At 34.8% G+C, this 25208-nt stretch overlaps 2 protein-coding genes across 5 annotated transcripts in view; one reads left to right on the forward strand and one right to left on the reverse strand.

Annotated features, from left to right (window-relative positions):
- Positions 1 to 14897, reverse strand: part of IMMP1L (inner mitochondrial membrane peptidase subunit 1) — a 74204-nt gene extending 59307 nt beyond the window's left edge. The window contains exon 1 of one of the 3 annotated variants that reach the window (XM_029208106.1): positions 14791 to 14872. The gene's annotated coding sequence lies outside the window, so the exon portion shown is untranslated. Of the gene's footprint in view, positions 1 to 14790 lie in introns of all 3 variants that reach the window. The other 2 variants (XM_029208107.1, XM_029208108.1) reach the window with 2 other exon arrangements.
- Positions 14898 to 15049: 152 nt separating this feature from the next.
- The window catches only part of ELP4 (elongator acetyltransferase complex subunit 4), a 243698-nt gene continuing 233539 nt past the window's right edge, over positions 15050 to 25208 (forward strand). For both annotated transcript variants that reach the window (XM_029207344.1, XM_029207346.1), the window contains exons 1-2: positions 15050 to 15280; positions 22299 to 22334. In XM_029207344.1, the coding sequence (XP_029063177.1) occupies positions 15058 to 15280; positions 22299 to 22334 (259 nt within the window). In that variant the 5' untranslated portion in view covers positions 15050 to 15057. The remainder of the gene's footprint in view (positions 15281 to 22298; positions 22335 to 25208) is intronic.

Here is a 25208-nt window from a genome sequence, read left to right on the forward strand (position 1 = left end):
GTGGGAATGCAAAATGGTTAAGCCACTGTGGAAAACACTTTGGTAGTTCCTTACAAAGTTAAACATATGCTGCAGCAATTCTACTCTTTGGTATATACCTAAAGGAATTCTAACAGATACTTGTACTTTGATGTTCATTACACCAGTATACACAATAGGCAAAAGATGGAAACAGAACAAGTGTCTATCAACAGATGTATGGATAAACAAAATGTGCTATATACGTACAATGGAATACTATTCAGCCATAAAAAGGAATGAAGTTCTGACACATGATACAAGATGGATGAACTTTGCAAAACACTATACTAAGTGAAAAACACTATGCAAATGCTAACAAAGAACAAATATTATACAATTTCACTTATGTGAGGTACCTAGATAGGCAAATTCATAGAGACAGGAAGTAGAATAGAGAGGTACCAGAGGCTGCAGTGATGGAGTGGGAAGGTTATTGCTCAATGGGTAAAGCATTTCCCTTTGGGATGATGAAAAAGCTCTGGAAAAAGATAGTGGCAATGTTTACACATCATAAATATACCTAATGCCATTGAATTGTACACTTAAAAATGATTACAATAATAAATCTTATGTATATTTTTATCACAAAAAGATTTTTCCTATGGAAAAAGGACTCAAGACCTTGAGCCAGATGCAAAGGCTGACATAACTACTTCGACTAGAGAATCAAGACTGAGCTACTGATAAGCTCTAAAATGAACATATTCCAATGCTCAATGAGGGAAAATGATCATCATATATGATAGTAATTCATTAATTCCACGTGAGTTCATTTAGGAAATGTTAATAGAAAAAGGAAACATGAGCTGCTTTTTAAATTTTTTTAAAATAAACTTAGAATACCAAACAGACTACAAAATTAATTTCAAATCTTTCACTCTGGAGAATGGTAAAATTATACTACAAAATGGTCTTTAATTTTTTTTTTTAACTTTGCATTTTGGGGAATGAAAAAATATAAAAGGTAAAAACATGGCCTTAAAATTCTAAAGATTTTTAAAAGCAAATATATTTAAATGATTAAAAATCTTGTTTCAGTGCTGGACAACTCTGATAAAAAGTTCTTTAATATGAGTTGAAACTGAAATTTCTATGCTTTGGAGAAACAAAGGGGTCTAATTTCTCTTTCACAAGATTAAGACAGGTCTTCTGAAACTCAAAATCATTCACCTCTGTGTTAAGTATGTCTCACTTACTACTTGTTTCATATCACAATCTCGAACCATCCTGGTTACTATGAATTTACTCATTTTATCAAGACAAATATGCCTCATTCCTTATGCAAATATCCATAAACTGGCTAAATAAAAGGCTACCTTTAGGATACTAATGCTGAGTTTGGGTCCAGGTACAAATTGTAAATAAGCTTGAATTTTGTCATCAGACAGCTCATCACGGTTGTGAATCCTAGCTCTATCATTTACTAGCTATGTGAGAATGATGGTTAATTCTATGTATCAACTTGACTGGGCCATGCAGTGTCAAGATATTTGATCAAACATTATTCTGGGTGTTACTGTGAGGGTGTATTTGGATGAGATTAACATTTGGATCCTCAGATTAAGTAAAGCAGATTGCCCTCCCTAATGTGCGTGGACCTCATCCAATCCATTGAAGGCCTGGGTAGAATGAAAGGTTGACCCTTAGGTCACTAAAAGGGAGTGAAAAGCATCAGCATACCAGAGATTATGAAAACTTTTTAAAAGGTAGAAATAACAGTGATAGGTAGAACAGGGCAGAGAGAGCAACAGCCTAGCACAGGGTTTGGCAAACCATGGTTCACAGGGCAAACCTTCCAGGTTACCATCTGCTTTTGTATACCTTGCAAATTAAGACTGGTCTTTATACTTTTAAATGGCTCAAAGAAAAGAAAAGAAGAATATTTTGTGACATGTAAAAATTATATGAAATTCAAATTATAGTGTTCATAAATAAAGCATTATCAAAACACAGCTGTGCTCATTTTTTAATATACTGTCTACAACTACATTCCAATGGTAGCGTTGAAAAGTTATGAAAGAGGACATGTGGCCTGAAAAACCTAAAATACTTACTATTTAGTCTCCAAAAAAGTATGCTGACCCTTGTCCAACTACACACACAGGAGAATGTTTCAGGGAAGATGTAAATTTTCTTCCTGTAGAAAGGGGTTGTGGGCCGAACCAACAGTTATGGAGGATAAAAAAAGGTTTAACCTGCCTGAGAGGATTCTGGGCTCCAAAGTATAGTGGTTGAAACCTAGGATAGGATCCTCCTTATCAGGCTATTAGAGACAGACCTGGGCTGTCTGCTTGCTCTCTGCTTATCCACTTTGAGCAAAACACACCAATAAATTAGTCCTACCTATACCCAAAGCAATCTATAGATTTAATGCAATCCCTATCAAAACACCCATGATGTTTTTTACAAAACTGGGACAAATAATCGTAAAATTTATATGGACACACAAAAGACCCCAAATACCCAAAACAACCTTAACAAGAACAAAGATGAAGGTATCACACTCCCTGACTTCAGACTACTACACAACTACGGTAATCAAAACAGTATGGTACTGGCACAAAAACAGAAATATAGATAAATGGAACATAACAGACAGCCCAGAAACAAACCCACGCATTTATGGTCAATTAATCTATGACAAAGGAGGCAAGAATATACAAAGGAGAAAAAACAGTCTCTACAATAAGTGATGCTGGTAAAACAGGACAGATACATGTAAAAGAATGAAATAATATTTTCTCATACCATAAACAAAAATAAACTCAAAATAGATTAAAGACCTAAATCTAAGACCAGAAACCATAAAACTCTTAGAAGAAAACATGCAGAACACTCTTTGACATAAATTGTAGCAATATTTTTTGGATCTGTCTCCTAAAGCAAAGGAAACAAAAGCAAAAATAAACAAATTGGACCTAATTAAAGTTAAAAGCTTCTACAGAGCAAAGGAAACCATTGACAAAACAAAAAGAGAACCTACTAAATTGGAGAAAATATTTGCAAATGATATGACTGATGAGGGGTTAATATCCAAACTATATAAACAGCTCATACAACTCAATATCAAAAACAACCAAGCAAACAAACAAACAAAAACACCCTAAACAACCCAATTTAAAACTGGGCAGAAGACCTGAATAGACATTTTTCAAAAGAAGACATACAGACAGCCAACAGGCACATGAAAAGATGTACATCGGTAATCATCAGAAAAATGTCACTCAAAACTCCGATGAGATATTACCTCACGACTGTCAGAATGGCTATCATCAAAAAGACCACAACTAACAAATGTTGGTGAGGAGTCTGAGAATCGGGAACCCTCATGTACTGGTAGTGAGAATGTAAATTGGTAGAGCCACTATGGAAAACAGCATGGAGAGTCCTCAAAAAAATTAAAAATAGAACTACATGATCCAACAATTCCACTTCTGGATATATATCCAAAGAAAACAAAAACACACAATTTGAAAAGATATATGCACCCCAGTGTTCACAGCAGCATTATTTACAATAGCTAAGATATGAAAGCAATCTAAGTGTCCATCAACAGATGAATGGATAAAGAAGATGTGGTATACATATACAATGGAATATTAGTCATAAAAAAAAGAAATTCTGCCATTTGCAACAATATGGATGGACCTGGAGTATATTTTGCTTAATGAAATAAGTCAGACAGAGAAAGACAAATACTGTATGTTATCAATTATATGTGAAATCTAAAAAATAAAATGAATGAATATGACAAAACAGAATCATAGATATAGAGAATAAACAAGTGATTATCAGTGGGGAGAGGGTGGGGGGAGGGGCAAAATAGGGGTAGGGGATTAAGAGATACAAACTACTATGTACAAAGTAGAGAAGCTACAAGGATATATTGCACAGAACAGGCAATATAGCCAATATTTTATAATAACTTTAAATAGAGTACAAACTATAAAAATACTGAATCACTATATTATACACCTGAAATTAATATAATATTGTAAATCGACGTACTTTAATAAAAAAATACTAAGTCCTACCTACCCATAAGGAATTCCCATCAGTATTCTTTCCATTTAGGGTAATTTGCTAGAGAAAGAAAAGAAGAGAAAACCCACTCCAGTTATCTATATTATTCAACTGGTCATATATCAACATGAATGAACAACCAAGTATCACCAACATTTAAGGAAACCACAAGAATGAAAAAGAAGGCCCATGATGAAAAACAGAACAAGCAACTCTGGAGAAATCAGAGGTAATTCAGGGAGGAAAATAATTCTGTTTAACATCTTCAGAGATATTAGTTAAGATATTGTATCTAGGCGACAACAGGCATATGAAAAAGAGTAGAATTAAAACAACAAAGAGTAGAGTTTAAAGAAATTTAAAATAGAATGCCTGTCCACCACCAACTCCCCCCACATATACAAAAAAATAGAAAAGTTGAAACAAAAGTTGAAGAAATATAGAATAACAACCCAAGGAGGGTAATAATCTCTCTAAAACGTTACAGGAAAAGACCCCCAGGGAATACAGAGCAGGAAAAAGAAAAATAAATAGATACATCTTTCATGTAGAGCAGAGGTTGTCAAAGTAGGGCCCATAAGCCAAATCCTGCCCACTCCATTTTAGCAAATAAGGTTTTACTGGAACACAGCCATGCTCATTCGTTTACATGTTGTCTATGGCTGCTTTTTTGCTACAACAACAGAGCTAAGTAGTTGCAACAGGGACCATATGGTCTGCAAAGCCTAAAATATTTTCTATTTGGTCTTTCATAGAAAAATTTTGCTAAATACTGATCTAGAGCTATGCTGTCCAATATAGCAGCAACTAGCCAAAAGTAGTGTTTAAATTTAAATTATTAAAACAAAATTAAAAATTCAGTTCCTCAATCATATCAGCCACATTGTAAGTACCCAATAGCCATATGTGTTTAATGGCTATTATACTGGTCAGTGTAGATATAGAATATTTCCATCAACACAGGAAGTACTACTGGACAGGGCTTACCTGGAAATTATAATAGGCCACTACAGCTATATATTATTTATTTATTTATTTTTTTGCTGTATGCGGGACTCTCACTTTTGTGGCCTCTCCTGCTGCGGAGCACAGGCTCCGGACACGCAGTCTCTGCGGGCCACGGCTCACGGGCCCAGCCGCTCCGCAGCATGTGGGATCTTCCCACACCAGGGCACGAACCCGTGTCCCCTGCATCAGCAGGCGGACTCTCAACCACTGCGCCACCAGGGAAGCCCTACAGCTATATTTTAATTATTGCCTTTAAAAGTGCTACAATGAAAAACAAAAATACCTAAGAGAAGCAGGAAGAAAGATTAAATGCAGAAAAAGACAAAAATTAGTAACATTAGAAAAGGAAATAATTAATGCCTAAATCTAAGGCATCATTCTATGAAAATAGCATTAAAATAGATTTTTTTTAATCCTTCGAAGTTACCGAGAGAAAAATCCAAAGATATAGTATTACAAATGAGAAACTAAATATCATAATGGATATGGATGAGATTATGAAACAATTCAATGTAGAGAATGCAATTAATTAATGCTACCAAATTTGAAAATAATTTAAAAAGTGTTTCCTAAGAAAATATAATTCAAAGAAAGATAGAACAAGAGCTGTGAACAAAAAAGTTAAAAAAAAAGTTGTGTAATTTAGTTCTGAGTTTACGATGAAAATGTTTGCTAGGATTTTTAACTTTCTTCTTATCCTACAAGAAACTTAATATTCTTAAACTAGGAAAAAACAGTCAAAATATTTCCCTCTGCTAACACTACTTATTGGGCCAAGAAATATATATTTCTTCAGAGGGGATCAGCACTAGTCTAAATGATCTTTCATGCAAAATCAGTAGATGTGATGTAAAAAGCTTCACATGGAATGGTTTTAAATATCTGGCCTTTCCCTGGGCTCCCATAATTATTCATACTGAGGAGGAATTGATACCTCATCAGAAATGTCCAGGATAATTAGAACAATGCATGGGCTTAGATTAGCACTGCAGCTTTATGCCTATGAGACTCCTCTACTTGACACAGGAAAGGGGCACCAGGCATTAGTCAGCAGTTGTTAAATTCCTTACTTGGGCTCCATGCAAAGAAGAACAGTCCCCGATTGTGAGATATACCTGTGCTGGGCCATTCTACCTCTGGAATTTCTTTTTCCTTTAACACTAAAAATGTTTAGTGTTTTAGTGTTTACCACTAAAAATGTCTTGTTCACCTTTATAGATACATTTACTTGAAAAATCTCCTTGAACCAAAACATGTTTATCTTTTGACACATCTACCCTATTACACTGAATATTCCCAGATGAGTATAAAGTGGATTTTTAAATTTTAACTTAAAACCCCAGTTTTCTGCTTATACTTAAGGATCCACTACAATTGGGATGAACGTAAGTTCTCATGTGCCCTGGACAGTCCCAGATTACACCTGCTTTCCTGGCATCCAATATAATTCATGTATTTCAGCACTCTCAAAAGTGTTCTAAAAATTATTGAGGAAATCTAAACAAAAAGTAAAAAATGTTTTAAAAGAAATGATGATGAAAACATAAAACGTTAAAAGTTGTAGGATACAGCTAGAACAGTGCTTAGGGAAAATCACCCTTAACTATAAATAGTATACTAGGAAAGAAGAAAGGTGGAAAATCAATGAATTAAGCTTTTATCACAAGGGAGAAAAACCAAAATTTCAGCAATCAAAACCAAAGAATGTAGGAGGAAGGAAATAATAAGAGCAGTAATCAATAAAATAGAAAGTAAAACATTTTACAACAATAGGGAAAAAATTTAAAACCCAAAAGTTGGGTTTTAAAAAAAGAAAGATTAATAAAAATGAAAAATCCCTAGCAAACCTAAAAAAGAAAAAAAGAAGAAACACAAGTAACCAATATCAGCAATAAAGAAATCATTTACAGTCACTAAAAAATAAGCTCATAACAGACAAACCCTCCCTTAGGTAACAACCACAAACTCAGGACAAAATACAAGAACAATTATGTGAAGGCTCTACAGATTGAACAGAACAAGATTTTGTTGGTGAGTTAAACTTGTAAGAAGGGATTTCCAAAGGTTTGAGCATCTTACTTTTACTGATTTAGCTTGAGTGCAGTGCAGTACAGGTGGTTAAAATTCTGAGAGAAAAGAAGTCGTCCTTCTGGAGAACCTGAAGAATCACACACTAACCGATGAAATGATAAGTCCAGAAAAATCTGCCTAATATGTGTGACTCTATTTATTGTAAAAGTAATGTTCAATATGGCAGGGAAAGAACTGTCTTTTCAATAAATGGTGCTAGGTCAATAGGATATCTATGTAGGAAAAACAAATACACCTTCAGCCCTGCCTCACACCAAAGACAAAAAAAAATGAATTCCACCAGCATGCAAACTCAAATGTTTAAAAGTAAACAGCAGGGCTTTTAGATGAAAATATTGAGATTATCTTTGAACTCTTGGGAATAGGCAAACCTAACCATAAAGTGCTAGACATAAGGAGAAAAACTAATCCTTCAGAATACATTCTGACTGAAATCTAAAGACGATGAACCGGTTCGCAAGGCAGAAATAGAGACACAGATGTAGAGAACAAACATATGGATACCAAGGGGGGAAAGCTGGGGTGGGGGGCTGGTGGTGGTGGGATGAATTGGGAGATTGGGATTGACATATATACACTAATATGTATAAGACAGATAACTAATAAGAACCTGCTGTATAAAAAAATTAAATTTTATTAAATTGAAAGAAAAGAATATGAAAAGGAAAGCCACAGACTAAGAGAATATATTTATAATACATTTATTTGAAACTGAACTCTTATCCAAAATATAAAAAGAATTCCTACAAATCCAGATTGAAAGACAAACAATGCAATTTTTAAAAATTGGCGAAGACACAAAAAGACTCTTCACAGAAGAGGTTATCCAAATGGCCAATAAACATAAGAACAGGTGCTCAACTTCATCAGTTCAAATCTAAATGAAAATGTCATACCATAAGCCTCTAAAAATGGCTAAAATGAAAAGAAAGACAATACGAAGTGTTGGTAAGGATGAGAAGCAACCAAAATTCTCAAACATTCCCGGTAAGAGTGTAAATTGGTACAACCATGTTAGAAAAATGTTTGGCCACAAACAGTAAACTAGCCAAACCCCTTTCAACAGTAAAAAGGATAATGATTTGTGACACAGTTACACAATACTATATAGCAACATTATACAGTAACAAATACTCCATAACTGTACACATTAATAACAGACATTTCACAAATATAATGGTGAGCAAAAGAAATCCAACACAAGAATAAATGGTGTATGGCCTCATTTATATAAAATACAAAGACAGCTAAAACAATCTGTGATGTTGGAACTCAGGACTGGGATTTCCCTTTATGAGTATACTGACAGGAAGCAAAAAGGGATTGCATGAGGTCCAAGAACTCCCTCTGTGCAGGCATGACCCTGGCATTCACTCATTCAATTATGCTGCCAGAATACTATCAGGCCCCATGATAAGCCTCACCATTTCTGTTACATGCTTTACATGCACAGACACAATAGTAATATGAGCTCTAGGTCTCAGAAAACTTGAAAGGCCAACCAAAGGGGTACGTACTTCTGTCATGGGGCGCTAGTTGCTTATCATGAACATTATGTTTTCTGGTGTAACTTTAATAGGTCACTGCAGTCTTTCAATTGTACCTGCAGACTTCTCAGAATACCCTTGCGGAAATGGTCCCACTATTTGGCCACAAGGGTGATACACACGCTGCTTATGAAACTCTCAGACTGAGATTTTATATAGCTGATTTCTTTGTACTTTGGACACTTTTTTTTTTTAGGGACTTTATCATAGAGCAGTTTTAGGGTTACAAAAAATTAGGAGGAAGGTACAGAAATTTTGTATACACTTCTGACACCACACATGTATAGCTTCCCCCATTATCAACATCATTCACCAGAATGATGCATTTTTTACCAAGGAGGAACCTACACTGACCCATGATAACCACACAAAGTGCATAGTTTACCACAGAGTTCTTTTTTGATGCTGTACATTCCGTGGGCTTGCACAGAAGTATAATGACATATATCCATCATTATAATACACAGAATATTTTCACTGCCCTAAAAATCCTGTGCTTTGCCTATTCATCTCTCCCTGCAACCATCTCTGCCAATCACTGATCTTTTTATTGTCTCCATAGTTCTGCATTTTCCAGAATGTCACATTGTTGGAATCAGTATGTAGCTTTTTCAAATTGGCCTCTTTCACTTAGTAATTTGCATTTGAGGTTTCCCCATGTCTTTTAATGGCTTAAGAGCTTGTTTTTAGCACTGAATAATATTCCATTATCTGGATATACCACACTTTATTTATCCATTCACCTACTGTAAGACATCTTAGTTTCTTCCAAGTTTGGGCAATTATAAATAAAGCCTCTATAAACATCCATGTGGAGGTTTTTATATAGATATGTTTTCAACTCCATGGGGTGAATGCCAAGGGGGCACAATTGCTGGATCATATGGTAAGAGTATGCTTAGTTTTGTAAGAAACCTCCAAACTGTCTCTCAAAATGGCAAAAGCATTTTGCATTCCCACCAGGGCTGTATGAGAGTTCCTGTTGCTCCACATCCTCACAAGCATTTGGTGATATTAGTGTTCAGGATTTTGGCCCTTCTAATAGATGTGCAGTGGTATTTCAATGTTGTCTTAATTTGCATTTCCCCTGATGACATATGATGGGAAGTATCGTTTCATATGCTTATTTGCCATCTGTATATCTTTTTGGTTAGGAGTGTCAAGGTCTTTCGCCCATATTTAAATCAGGTTGCTTATTATTGAGTTCTTTGTGTATTTTGGACAACAGTCCTTTATCAGATGTGTCTTTTGCAAACATTTTCTCCCAGTCTGTGGCTTGTCTTCTCATTCTCTTGATACTGTCTTTCACAGAGCAGAAGTTTTTAATGAAGTTCAGCCTGTCGAATATTTCTTTCACAGATTATGCCTTTGGTGTATCTAAAAAGTCACTGCCATACCCAAAGTAAGCTATGTTTTTTCCTATGTTATCTTTTAGGAGTTTTATAGTTTTGTGTTTTACATTTAGGTATGTGATCGACTTTGAGTTAATTTTTCTGAAGTAAAGTCCGTGTCTAGATTTATTTACTTATTGATTTTTTACATGTGTATGACTAGTTGTTCCAGCACCATTTGTTGAAAAGACTATATTTGCTCCACTGTATTTTCTTTGTTCATTTGTCTAAGATCAGTTGACTATATCCATGTGAGTCTATTTCTGGGTTCTCTATTCTGCTCCACCAATCTCTTTTGTCTATTCTTTTGCCAATACTTTATACTAAGTCTTGAAGTCAGGTAGCATCAGTCCTCCAACTTTGTTCTTCAATATGGTGTTTCCTATTCTGTATCTTTTGCCTCTCTATATAAACTTTAGAATCAGCTTGTTAATATCCAAAAAATAACCTGCTAGGATTTTATTTGGGATTGCATTGAATCTACAGATCAACTTGGGAAGAAATGACATAATTAAAATATTGAGTCTCCTATCCACGAATATGGAATATCTCTCCATTTATTTAGTTCTTCTTTGATTTGGTTCATCAGAGTCTTGAACTTTTCCTTATATAGATCTTATACACTTTTTGATTCATACCTCATTATTTTATTTTGAGGGATATTTATGTAAATTGTATTGTTTTTAATTTCCAATTCCACTTGTTCATTGTTAGTATATAGGAGCTTATTTTATTGTGATATCAAGGTCAGAAGGCTTTACTGAGGATGTGTAGGTTGAAGTGAGATTTGAAGGATAAACAGAAGTTAACTAGTGGCCTTCTGAATGAAGGAAACAAGATGAGTACAGGAGAATAAATGAATGATAGAGTGAAGAGCGTAAGGGAATTTACAGAGTGATGTGACTAGAGAGCTAAGTAGAGGAAACCAAATGCATGTCCTTAAAAGTTTTGTTTTTATACTATATGATCAGACATCTATTTTGAAAGAATTGGGATGGCTCTTGAATGGAGAATGTACTGCAGGAGAACCAAAGATGAGAGCTAAATGCTCTAGAATGGATTAGGGAGTTCCTGAGAAGTAAAATCCATAAGTCTTGGTAAGAGACTGGCTATGGAGGAATGAAGCTTAAGAGAGGAATTGAGTATAGTGAGTTGGCTCAGGCAACTAATTCTACAAATGATCCTATCATTTACCTAGATACAAAACACCAAAGGAAGTTCAGTCTGGGGCATTATGAGTTTGAGGTCCCACTAAGACTTTCAGAAAAAAGGTAAATATCTGAATTTATGATTCTCGAGATCAGAGAAGCAATCTGGACTATAAATATGTTAGTCATTGGTGTATAAATAGGAACTAAAGTCCTGGGAATGGAAGGTAAGAATATGGAACAAGAAAAGAGAAAATGGTCTTAAAAACTCCAAGATTTAACGGCAAAAAGGAAAACAAAGAGTCTTATTTTCATTTACATTTTTTAGCCATTGAATTTAGCCTCCTCCTTTCAAATACTGATCCCTTTCCTGTGCTCCAGGTTCCACTCCTTCTACCTCATTCAGGTTCTTTTCCTCATTCATTGCCAAGAATGTTTTCCAGTAGCTTCATCTCTCTCTCTCTCTCTTTCTCTCTCTCTTCCTTCCCCTCTCCTTCTCCCTCCCTCTCCCACACAAGAAAACTGCTCCCTTAAACCTCTGTCATCCCTTAAACCTCTGTCATCCCCCTCTACCCCCTTCACAGCAAACCCTTCTAAAATGTAAAATGGTCTACTTTTATGGAATATTCAACTTCACTTCCCATTCAATTCTAAACAGAATTATTTGACTTTTCAGTTTGCTACTCCATCAAACCTGCCCTTAACAAAGCCAAAAATAAATCATTATTACTAAATCAAGTAAACACTTTCCAATTCTTATTTTACTTTCTCCTCCTCTGCACAGCTTTCAAGTGTTCATGTTCCCCAAAGTTTATTCCTGGTTCTTTTTTTCTTCTCATCCTAAAGTATACCTTTCCTTGGTGAGCTTATCCATTCCCTTAAGGTAAACTCCCACCATGGGCTAATTAATTTCTAATTTATATGTTTCATCTAGAGATCCCTCTCTCACATAGCCTACTGTGTATTGGACATCTCCACTTGGATACTCCACAGGTATTTTACTCCAATTAAATACATTCGAAACATAAAAAACCGTGATCTCCCATTCCCTAAAACAACCAACTGTACAACTATAAAGTTCTACTGTTCCTCCTTTATTCTTTATCCTCCACCATCCAGAAAGCTGCTCAATACAGAAACCTGTTACTCATCTTTGATTCCTCCTGTCAACCTTCCTTGGTCATGTCAATTCTACCCATTATAGTAATCTCTTGATTCATTCCATTCTTTTTATCCCAATCACAGTTAGCCAATCCATTCTCTTGCAGGATACTTTTTAACCAAACATAATGAGCAAATATGATTATTATGTCATTTCTTTACCTGAAATTTTTCAATGATTTCCCATTATCCTTAAGGAAAAAAAAATTCATCTTAAAAAAATCAATTAGACTTTTATCTAATTTCTCTAGTCTCCTCTTCTCTTAGCACTATGCACAAATTATGAGAACTATTTGTACAGTAGCAATGAGAGCAGATTTACTGAAGGAGGGGAGGGAGCTTCCTTCTCAGGGTAAACTTACCCAGGATTCTCTATCTCAGTTCAAGTTATGTATTCTGTATTTGTCCTCCACAGCATTTAGAGTATACTTTATTATCCTATCCACCCACCTATCTCTCCCAACTGTGAACTCAAAAAGGGTAGAGACTAAGTATTCTTTCTCCTGTAACCTAGTACATAGCACACTCCGTGAGATTTACTATGTGCTCAGTAAATAATTGTTATTAATCATTTAACACCACACCTAAACATATGCCCTTTTAATTCTTTCCTTCCATAAAAACTTCATTTATTCCAATGTTTATATTCTACTCTATATACTGGTAAATTCAAGTATTTGGGATTATTTGCTTTGATAGCAAAGGTTTTGTCTTTGTAAAAAAAAAAATAGGACAGATTAAATTAATTTATTCTATGATAATGTTATACCAAAGATATATCCTAATTTCAGGAATGCCTTGGTGCACACATATGTCAGGCTTCCTGGATTACAGTTAAAGCTGAAAAACAAATTTTCACTTCTAGTAATAAGGTTTAGAAAACTAAAGGCTGAAGTAAAGAGTAGAAAACAGGGGGATACATAGTAAAGAAATCTATAAAAATTCAATATTTGTAGTACTTCAAAGTTTTCAGAGCAGCAAAACTATCTGAGAAGTTCCTATTTGATATTAGGTTGCTTTGTCACTTTCTGTTTTGGTCTTCTTAGTATAATTATTTACTACAGGACAAAATTAACATATATTGTTCAATGTGTTCATTTTAACTGCTATGCTGTTTTCTATGTGTTAATCTTATCTCCCCCAAATGAGAACATTTTTTACTTCTATAGGCCTAAAATGACAAGGTTAGCTCCAAGCAGACAGTAAACACTCAACAGCTATTTACTGAACAATTTAGATTACAGATTTATACTGGTGAGATTCTAAGTGAAAGCATCTAAACCTTGATCAAGCTTTGCAGTTGATATATTGTTAAATAGCAAGGTGTTGTTTTAGTTTTTCTTTTCTGAACATTTTTCTTTAAAAAACAAACACCATCCCAAATGAAAAACTCCAGTCACTATTTAGCGATATAATCTCAGTTTATCAAATAGAATCAGCCAAAAAGTCTTAAAAAGGTCACTGAGATTTAAAACAATTCAACGGCAAGAATTTCCATGAAGTTTGGATGTATTTTAAAAGTATCACAGATCACTGTCAAAACCAACAATAACTATTAGTGCAAGCGTAATTTGTGAGTCTTTTTTAGTTTAGACACTTGTCAATCATGAATGCCTTTAAAAATCAGTTACTCCAATCCCCTACCCCTGGCCAGCTCAAAATTTTGAAAACAAAATTTAAATCCAAGGACACAGTTCTAAATTACATGTTTTTTTCTGTTTTAATAGGAATTAAACTTCCTATTCTAATAAGCTCTTGATTCAGAGTTCATAAATCACTTGAAAAAGAAAGCACGTACACACCTCTTATCAGTTTTTCGGGAAAAAAAACCCTGAAGTATTTTCTGTTATTTGCAGGTGCCTGAACAGCAAACGACAATTAAATGTGTGAACAAGGTTGTCAGAGTAACACTTATCATTCACACCACTTATGGAAAGGCGGTCTAAGACTTCCAGAAGCACTAATTAAAATTAACGAAAGCTACTCACGGGGACTTGTCAGAGGGGTGAATTTTGTTATTTGCTGTTTGAAACGGGGGAAAACCAAATCGCCTCAAAGCTCAGGAGTTTTTACTCTAACGTCTAAATCCAACCCACCTGTCACAGGCACTGAGGAACCAAGCCCAGGGGCTCAACAAGCAAGTCGCTAAGGTAAGAGTTCCAATCCCTTCAATATTACACAGCCATTCAGAAAAAGACCTGAAGAGGACGGCGGAGGGGATATTCTCCCAAAAAATCAGAAGAGAACGGGGTGGAAGGAAGTATCCTCTTTAATACTGAGCGGAGAAAAGTGCAAGGTCCTACTGGTATTTGCTTGATATACCGCTCCACCAGCCTTTTCTTTAATTCAGCGTGAATGAGGGCACTCAAAACGAGAAAAACGTTGAATGATATTACCCACCTCTAGTCCCAAAGAACCCCGAAGTCTCTCACGCAGGACTCAGGGGGTCTCTTTCTCACCTGGGCCTTGAAGAAGTCCGTCGTCCTGACGTAGAATGCACTTCTCAGTAATGCGCCTTGCCATTGGTTGACTCGGGAGGGAACTCTTAGTCCTATTGGCTTCGGGAGCCGAGGAGGAGGCAAGGAGGCGGGAGTTTGGGGCTGGCTCTGACAGACCCGAGGCTTGAGCTCCCAGAGTTCCTATTGGGTCAACGCGGGAAGCGCCAAGATGGCGGCAGCGGCGACTTGCAGCACAGGCACCAGGAGTACTGGGTCTGTGGTGGCGGCGGCTAGCAGGAACAGCGTCACCAGCTTCCAGCGGAGGGGTCCTAGAGCCAGCGGTACCGACAGTGGCTGCTCTCGACTGGTGTCCATCGCGGGGACACGACCGTCGGTGCGGAATGGACAGCTGCTGGTATCAACCGGGCTCCCAGCCCTGGACCAGCTCCTAGGTCGGTTCAGAACGGAGATCTGGGCTCAACAGAGGGAAAACTAGGGAGGGGACCTGCCCGGGGGAGCCACCCTGACCCCACCTTTCTCTCTGACCTCTCAGCCTTCGGACGTGGAGAGGATAGCCCGGTCTGATGGAGATGGAGGGGAGGAAGGGTTGCATGGAGACTTCTAAATGCTGTTAAATCTGTTTTCGTGCTCCCACTTCCTACTCTGGTGCCCGCCAGCTTTTTTCTAGATTACGACAGGAAACCTACATGCTTTTACCCTGACATGCTTCCTAGTCAAGGGGAATCATTAATGTTTGGAAACGGTTTGGCATTGATCTAGTATCCCGTCCTCGTCTGTGAATGAACCCTTCTGCCAACCCCAGGTAGCTCACGGTTTGGACTAACAAAAGTTTGTATCAGTTGTGAGAGATGGGCTTCATTAGAAAATGCTGAAGAAAGTAGCTTCCCCACTCCACCACCAGGCTGCTTATCTCCTGGTTCTGAATCTTTAAACAAATTATATTGACTTTAAGAGAATGTGTGTTAAAGGCTTATGTGGATCCAAAGTAGTTAAAGCCGGTCTTTGACCTTAGTAGTCATACCCAGCATCTGCGTTAAATATATGCATATTTGTTTTTGTTATTTTTTCTTCTATATATTATGCTTCCCAGAGTTACATCTCAAACAATATGTTTAAAATTAATTCACATTTGACAAGAAAAAGAAGTCCAGTTTTTAGGCTTTCCTGTATAATCTCTGGAATTTTTCATAAGAAGGCTACTAAAGAATATGCTTGATTCATAACTTATGTTGACAAGATTGAACAGATTAGATTGGTAGGACAAAGCTGCAGTATTAATAAGGCTTGTAAATTAGTTAATTCCTATCAGAATGCTACTTTACTAAAATTGGTCCATGTTTATATTTCATAACATTTTTATAGGGTGAGATGTGTCAGTTAAGCCTTGTACACTTTCATAAAATATTACAAATGCCATTGCTTGTTCTTGTACTTCCCTTGACATTTTCTCTCTGTAATTTTTTTTCCCACAGGTAGGCTTTTCAGATAGGTTTAGTGCAATAGAAAATGATGAGGCCAATGAAAAAGAGTATGGCTTCTTGCCTCTGTTATTTCATGACCTTAACTGGATCCTGGTTATTTCTACATAAATCTAAGTATTTTCCCTTAATTGTTTCAAGACTGTTGCCTTCCTTAATTGCATGGTACTATAAACAGAAATGATTCAAAATATCTAGTTAGCAAATATTTGTCTCACTTTCTTTCCCTTGTGAGCCTTACTTGGTGTCGTCCTATATTTAAACTTAAAGGTTGGAGGCTGTTCCTAGTCTTTAATGTTTTTCTTTTTCCTTTTTGTAACTCAATGGAGATATGTAACTTCATTCACTTGATCTTGAAACTCTCCAAACAAAAAGGTCACATTTTTAACATTATACTTTCAGTTCCTCATTAGAATAACAAAATGTGCCTAGCACAGTACCTGGTACGTAGTAGATTCTAAATAAGTTCTTGGTTGAAGGAAAAAGCCTGGACAAGAGATTATGAAACACATAGGATGGAATTATGTGTTTGAGTTCTAAAATCAGACTCAGAGATTAACTAACATGAACAGAGTCACAAAACTAGTGACAATCTGGGCTGATCTTTAAGCTCCACATTTAGTGCTCTGCACTATGCTGCAACTGTTTCAAATTTCTGAGAACTCTTTTCAATTGTTTTTAACCAGTTATTGAATCTAAGCCTAAAGATTTAACCATATAATCTCTTAAAGCACCCACCAGAAAGGTGACCCAAAGCACCTTCCTCATGTGTTTCTACAGTGATATAAACTTGAACTGTAATTTAAAATTTTTCCAGATTTGCTTGGGGATGGGGACTCTAATAATTTGACTCTAACAAGCTTATGGTAAAAATTAGTGTTCATTAAGATGATTGAAATAAGTATCAGTTTTTGGATATTTTGAAATATGTTTTGCATGTATACAGTTAATTCTCAAATTGCACAGAAGTTGAAGACATTGTTATAAAAGGAGTTACTACATTTGGAATAATAAACTGTCCAGAAGTATTTCAGTTGTTCTTAAGGCATTTTTGTATTTTGATTTTCTATTTTGTGTGGCCCTATGGAGCAAACCCTATACATTTGTTTTTCATTAAACCATTATTTGAATGTGAAACATTTGGCTGCTAATGTGTATACACAAAAGTAAAAGCAATTCAGATTATATTGTTCTTCTAAAATGTTATTTGACTCAGATTGTGACAAGTCTAATATAAACATATTGTGACAAAATGTAATGACAGTAGGATTTTATGGTATTAGAATGATGAAACTATACTGTGATATTGTGATTCTTGCCTATATATATTCTGTGGTTACTACGTAACAAGTAAATATTATATTGTCACTGACATACACTGCAGTGATATTTTACTACTGCCACTGGGACATTATTGTAATTTTAAGTGCAGATGCAAAACATATTTGAAAGGCATAATATAGGCTAATTGAATATTAGTTATTTGATGATATGCTAATATTTCCATTGCTTACTCGAAACTGTTTTATAAACTTGAGAATTCCCTATTACTGCATCTTTTACATGATCTAATTGTATTAAATATTTTTGTTCTGACAGCTTATTTTATTGTTAGATATCGATATACCTTTCCCAAGTTGGCTAATTTTTTAAGTTCTGAGATTTCCTAACCCAGTTTCTCAATCCTGCCTTTCCAGGACATTTATATTGTTATTTGAGGACACCATATGTAAATATTTCATTTTTCTTCTTCCAGGAATTTCCAAAGAGAGATTATACAGTAGGTAAGGGATTCTGGCAGAATTTCACTTTTTCTAGGATATATAGTCCATTTTAGGACCATATTAACCCCCAGTCTCATCCTTCAAAGAGATATTTGAAGGAACGATGACTTCTCAGGTTTGACTGGCTTAACTCTGTGCTGTTCAGAACTTTTTAAATTTTGACAGTCAAGTGAATGGAAATAGGGATTAGGGGTAAATAATAGTCCAGGAAGAGGACTCTGAAGAAGCTTGAGGGTAGCTGCCATTTTCAACACTGCTGTGAAAAAATAAATACTAGTGGTTGTAGTTCCTTTGCTCCACTATATCTTAATCTGGAGTGTGGGATGATATGCATTGATCTTGGATTATATATTTAACATAATCCTGGTTGTGACATTTTAACAATTGATAGCTGTACATTTAAAGTAAAAGTAGCTTATTCCCTTGTATTGCTATGTAAAATTGTTTTGTGTAATTTAATCTACAGAACCATTCTCATTGCTGATGGCTTGTCTTTTTTGATTCCCATATTTGCCCAGCCAATAGTTGTGATAATCAGGAGTTGTTGGGATGTTTCATACCTCCTAGAGAGAGAAGAAAAAGTAGACCTGTTAATGACATAACTGCAATTTAATTTGAAGTGTGGCATTAGTTAAGTAGTTAAGGATATTGCCATGAACCAAGAATATGAACTGGTTTTTAACGTTACATTTTCCCTAAAATGCCTTTCTATAATTTTAAGCAAAACCATTTATAGAGAGCACAGGAAAGGACTGGTATAAATCACTTATCTTTCCTGACTTATTTCTTTTCCCTTTTACTTCCTCTAACTTTGAAAAACGAGTTGCCCTTGTTGTAAAATAAGATACCACTTCTGGACCTTAATATTCTAATATATTAATTTGACCTCATTCACCCTAAATTTATAGCTTAATTAAAGATTTTTGGGGGGAAGTGTGTGGGATTGAATTTTCTCCCTCTAAATTAATATATCACGTTCTAACTATTCACATGAATTTTTTAAAATTCTTTCCTTCATATTTAAAAAAAAAAGATATTGGCACTTAAAATCTTAAATTTTCTGATGTTTTTACACTATCAGGTTTTTTTCTAGTTTTAAGACAAAATGCTGTCATTTTTTTAAAATGTAAAAGCTTGATGAAATTAATACTTTAAGATATCAGACTTGCAAAGTATCTTCAAGCTTTCAAACTCATGTAGTCTTACAAGTTGATAAAATATTCTACCCATATTTTTTAGTAAGCTGGAGAATAATTTAATATACTTCTTTAAAAGGTCTAGAAGTAAAACCAAGAGTTTATTTGCTTAGTGACTTAGAATATTGATGATTTCCCTAAGATGATTAAAGAGAAGAGGAGGCCATAAGACCATTTTACTCCTTTGTATGTTTTATTATAGAAATAAGACGAGTGCTTACTTACCACATTACTTACATGTCAGACATTTTAGTGGACTATTAGGAACTATTTTATTTCTATTTTAATTGGGAACTATTAGTGTGAAATCTGTGTTGCTTTTGAAGTTACTAATGGATTACTGAATTTAAAGATGTATTAAAACTAACTTTTGTTGAACATGCCATGTCAAGACATCTTGTCATGATTGGTTGTTTAAGCTTTTCAGTTTTTGGTAGGGAGCATGACTACAAACTTATTCAAATTTACTCTAGTTTAAAATATAACTAGAACCTCAGTATATCAAGTGAGTTATTTCAAAATACCTTATACAGAAGTATTTTGGGGAAATGTGGGATCTTGTCACACACTAAAATGAAGTTTGGAAGAATAGAGGAACTTTGCTGCTATATGTGTGTATGTACATGTCAAATAATTTTACCTCATATACATAGAATAAAAACTTGATTTACAAATAATGAGGTGGCTTCTTATTTCCCATGACCAACCTTCCAAATGACCAACATTTACTAGGGCCAATTCAAATTTGAGTCTAGTGAATTTACATTATATAGCTCATTAGAAAAAAAGAGTTGCCTTTTTGTAGGAGAAGTCCTGATAGAATATTAATTTGGCTGATAAAAGTCATTAAACTGTCTTCATATTATCTTGTTTTAAGTAATGTTCAAATTTTCCAAACATCAGAATTTTAATATATGTGAGAATTTAAAAATTCGAGGGATGGTTCCTGAATTATCAGGAACAGTGGATTGTTTGACTCATTCTTACAGAAAACTACCTTAGCCTAGTCTGATTTACTGTTAAGGTGATCACCATTTATCTAATGATACAGTTTTAGTGTATAATTTAGTTTCTAGTCAGAAAATAATTGCCAGACTCGTAAGGGTAGCTCTTACTGTACCCCCTTGGGCAAGTCACCTGAGTAAGGTATCACTTCATTTAATAGGGAAACTATTTCTTTATCTGTTCTCATTATTTCACTGTGAATATAATTCACAAAATACTTCTCTAACTATTCGACTTGGCGGCCTTATATAACTTGCTAATTTGAGGAGATATGAATGTAGACCCAAAGAAGTTTAGATAATAAATCTAAATCCTTCCTATAAAAATTAAGTTATAGAAAGAAAGGCAGCTAACTTTTTTATAGTACTTGCTGTAGACTAGACACTGCAGTATCTGTTATGTGCTTGTATTATTTCATCTCAAATACACAAAATGATGATTACGTAGTTAAATATTTATTTTTGCATGTAAGGGAAAATAGTGAAGTAAGGAGTTGGAAAGTGTGATTTAAAGTGTTTAAAATGGATTAAAAAGTAGTGGTCTATATGTAGCACAAACTATAAAATTAAATATTCTTGTCCCAAAGAAAATTTGCTCTGATCCTTTATGGTTATTATCATCACACGTATTTCAGTTTATGTTAATCTTTTAGCTTGACCAACATTTGGAGTTATCCTGTGTAGTCTGGTGTGGCTTTAAATGCTAAAATGAAGGAACTTATCTCAATGTGAAAGTAAAATACATATTTGTTTCCATAAAAAATCCATTTAAAAATATATAAATGTATTGGTTTCATTTTTTAAAAAATTCTTTTCTAACAATTTGGAATGTTTTCTTTATGAAGTCCCCAAATGTTGGATTGTATTCTGTGTGCATGCATGTTACCAAATTTCAAATTCTTTGAAACGTAACAGTTATTTATGCTTATTTGCAAGGCAAAAAATAAGCACTATCAAATGAATTTTTCATAGTAAGTTTTTCTATGTAGTGTTCGCCATTACAAAACTTTTTTGAGGAAAAGTTCTTTATTGTTATTCTAAATGTTTCATCATTTTGTGCAAACAAACAAAGCCCTAGTAATATTGTCTTCAACTGTCCAACAATTTTTAGTTTCTTTTTAAATTAAGTATACTTTAAGTACATTTCATTCTTTGTGTACACATTCTTAAATTTCTAAGTGAATTTGTTAGCATTTGCAACATTAATTATACATAGTAATACTTTTACAAGTGGTTTTACAAACAAAATATCAGGAATCAAATGGTTGAATGTCTTTATCTTTCTGATGTTGTTCTAGTTTCCTAAAAGTTGATTTTAAATTGATTTCTAATAAACTATTTGAGTTATATGTTTATGATCATATTACCCTAATTCAGATATTTAAAATAACATTTTCTAGTAAAATTGAAAATGTGTTTTGTGATTGTGGTGATTGTGCCTTTTTTGTTTGAAATGGCAAAAATATTTAGAGTATGTCCTGACTTTGTGTATATTGTTAATAATGGAAAAAGAATTCGTTTTAATTATCAGGGTTTTTTTCCCAAGGCTTATTAAATTTGAGAATAAATGTTAAAGTGGAATTTCTATTATAGTAACCTTTCTTTTCTATGTTGTATTTCTGTTGTAGTTAAGTTACTGTGCACATTTAGGTCTCAGCTATTGAGCTAATTTATTAGCAAGTGCTAAATATAACATTTATGGATTGCTTAACCGGTTATGTTGAATGCTGCATGGTCCTAACACAGGAGAAAGGAGGATAGTACAGTATATTATGAAAGTAATTGTAATGTGTAGTGTATAATTACATATAATATGTAATTATTTCATAATAGCACCTTAAGCAAAGTATTGCAAAGGTAATTAAAATGTTTTTAACTGCAATTTTAAAGTTATTGAAGTACCTGTCCTTGATAATGCCTAACTTTTATGCTAAAGATAATGTGAAAAGGTAGATTAATTTTCTTCTTGGTTTTGTTTCATTTCCAGGTGGAGGTTTGGCCGTTGGAACAGTTCTTCTAATTGGTTAGTCTAGCATACATACTTTGCTCTTCCCAGTCACGGTTTTCTCTTGTGCATAATGATTTTATGGGTTTGCCTATTCTGAAATTAAGTATTTAACACTCTACAAGAGTTAAGGTAAATTATACAAGAGTTAAGGTAAATTAAAGAGGAATTGCCTTAAGTTCTAATTTAAATTAAAATGTTGATCTGAACTTGAAATGAATTAGGAAAATATATATATGAAAATGTAGCTCTTATAATTTAAAAATGTTCACAGTGCTTTGCCCTGCATTTGTTTTAAAAAAACTAAAATTAATGCCAATAGATTTTTTGGAGAATCTCAGTATTTAGATTGGGATTATTACAGTGATTCATTTGATAAGTTGATGTACACATAAGCCCATTGTATATATCAGAGATTTTTATCATAATTGTCTTCTAACTGAAAGAAAAGTAACAAACTGACAAATCACATTTTTGTTCATCTTTAAAGCTTCATTGGTTCTTACTTAAATACACATACATAACCCTACTTAGCTTTTTTTTAAGTTTAGATCATAGAATCTTGGAATTGAAATAAACCTTGGCAGTTATATAATCAAAGCTCCCATTTGGCCACAAATCACTTTTCCATAATCCTTGACAGATATCAAGCACCATTTGAGTACTGATTATCTAGTTTAAAGGGCTTGCTACTTTACAAAGCAATGCTTTGTTATTGAAAATGTATGATTTATTAGAAAGTTCTGTATATTAATGTTTAATTTGTATGCCTGTAACAAGTTTGTTGTTCCTAGTTTTGTCCTCTGATACTCTTTCACATGACACTCTTAAAATATTTAAAAATAACTATTTAATCACCTCAAATCTTCTCCAAACTAAATAGACATAGTTTGCGGTACGCGGGCCTCTCACCGTTGTGGCCTCTCCCGTTGCGGAGCACAGGCTCCGGACGCGCAGGCTCAGCGGCCATGGCTCACGGGCCCAGCCGCTCCGCGGCATGTGGGATCCTCCCGGACCGGGACACGAACCCGTGTCCCCTGCATCGGCAGGCGGACTCTCAACCACTGCGCCACCAGGGAAGCCCTAGACATAGTTTCTTAAACTGGTTTCACACTCCTCACTCTCCTGGTTGTTCTCGTGTCACACCTTTTGGTCTGGCATTGTCTTTTTTTTTTTTTTTTTTTTTTTATTTACGGCTGCGTTGGGTCTTTGTTGCTGCATGCGGGCTTTTCTCTAGTGGTGAGTGGGGGCTACTCGTCGTTGCGGTGCGTGGGCCCTAGAGCATGTGGGCTTCAGGAGTTGTGGCACATGGGCTCAGTAGTTGTGGCTCACGGGCTCTAGAGCACACACTCAGTAGTTGTGACGCATGGGCTTAGTTGCTCCATGGCGTGTGGGATCTTCCTGGACCAGGACTCGAACCCATGTCTCCTGCATTGGCAGGCAGATTCTTAACCATTGCACCACCAGGGAAGTCCCTGGCATTGTCTCTTTAACTGTGCCCAGAACTGAATACAATACTCCAAATTTAGTGTGACTTATGCTTAAATTCTAGAAATGGTCATGTCAGTTGCAGTTTTTAAGTTTATCTTTTAGTAAGTAAAGAATGATTGAAGGAATTTTGGGAAAAAATAATTCACAGTTTTGATATAAGTATATAAATACAGAAAATATAAAAGGACATGTAGAAAAATTGGGTTGTCCTTTCAGTTCCTCACTCCCCATACTCAGGGACAATACTGTCCTGGGTTTCCCACCCAAATATTTCAACATAACTAATATACATGGGAGCATTCAGCACCTTGCTTTTTCTGCTTAATACATGTTAGAGATCAGTCCATGTGCCTTCATATAGGTATACCTCATTCTTCTCGACAGCTGAATAGGATTTTATTGTATAGTTATGCCACAATTTACTTAAATCATTCTCTACTGATAAGTTTAACTCATTATTTTCTGTTACTAACAATCTTATTATACAAGTCTTATATATAAGGTCTGCATACACATATAAGTATATAGTATCTATAGAATAAATTCCAAGATATAGGCTTACTTGATAGAAGCATGTTAAATTGTATTAGATATTAGATTGCTCGGCCAAGAGGTTATGCTACCTTATACTTCAATCAACTGTTATAAGAATATTAGGTTACCCTTACCCTTAACAACAATGTGCATTATCAAACATTTTAATCTTTACCAGTCCAAATAGGTGAAAAGTGAAGAATGGCATTTCATGATTTGAACCTGGGACTTTTCTCTTTGATGAACAAAAATCTGGAGATTATTATAATGGTTTAAAAAATATCCAGCTAAATTTTAATTCTTTTCTCCAGTAGAAGTATATGTGAATGATACTAAGAATCTAATGACGACTGGTAATTCATTCAAAAAATGTTCGTTGAACACCCAGGTGCATGCTAGATATTGGGGTTACAAATATAAATGAGTTACTCTCTTCCCTTAAGGAGGAGACATAAGTAAAGTAAATAATTACAACGTAAGTTAATACCATAATAGATGTGTTTATTATTACTACACTTTATTGTTGATTGTAGCTGTACAAGGGACTGCTGTTGACTTTTGTATATCCATCTTATAACCAGCAACTTTTGAATTGTTTATAGATTCACTTGAATTTTCTAAGTAGGCAATCATCTTCTGCAAACATTGAAAATGTTATTTCATAACAGATTTTGGTGTTTTAAAAGTGAGTGCTTCCATAACAAATATAAAATAAAAATATGGGAGTGGCTTTAGAACCCGGCAGTGGGCAAGGGCTGGAAGGATTTTGAGGAACACATTAGAAAATGCCTAAATCACTGTAAAGAGATCGTTAGTAGAACTCTGTACTTTGAGGACACTACCAATGAGGCTGTAAAGGGAGAAGGT

This window comes from Monodon monoceros, unplaced genomic scaffold (genome assembly GCF_005190385.1).
Source record: "Monodon monoceros isolate NGI ecotype Baffin Bay Population unplaced genomic scaffold, NGI_Narwhal_1 Super_Scaffold_7, whole genome shotgun sequence".
Lineage (NCBI taxonomy): Eukaryota > Metazoa > Chordata > Mammalia > Artiodactyla > Monodontidae > Monodon > Monodon monoceros.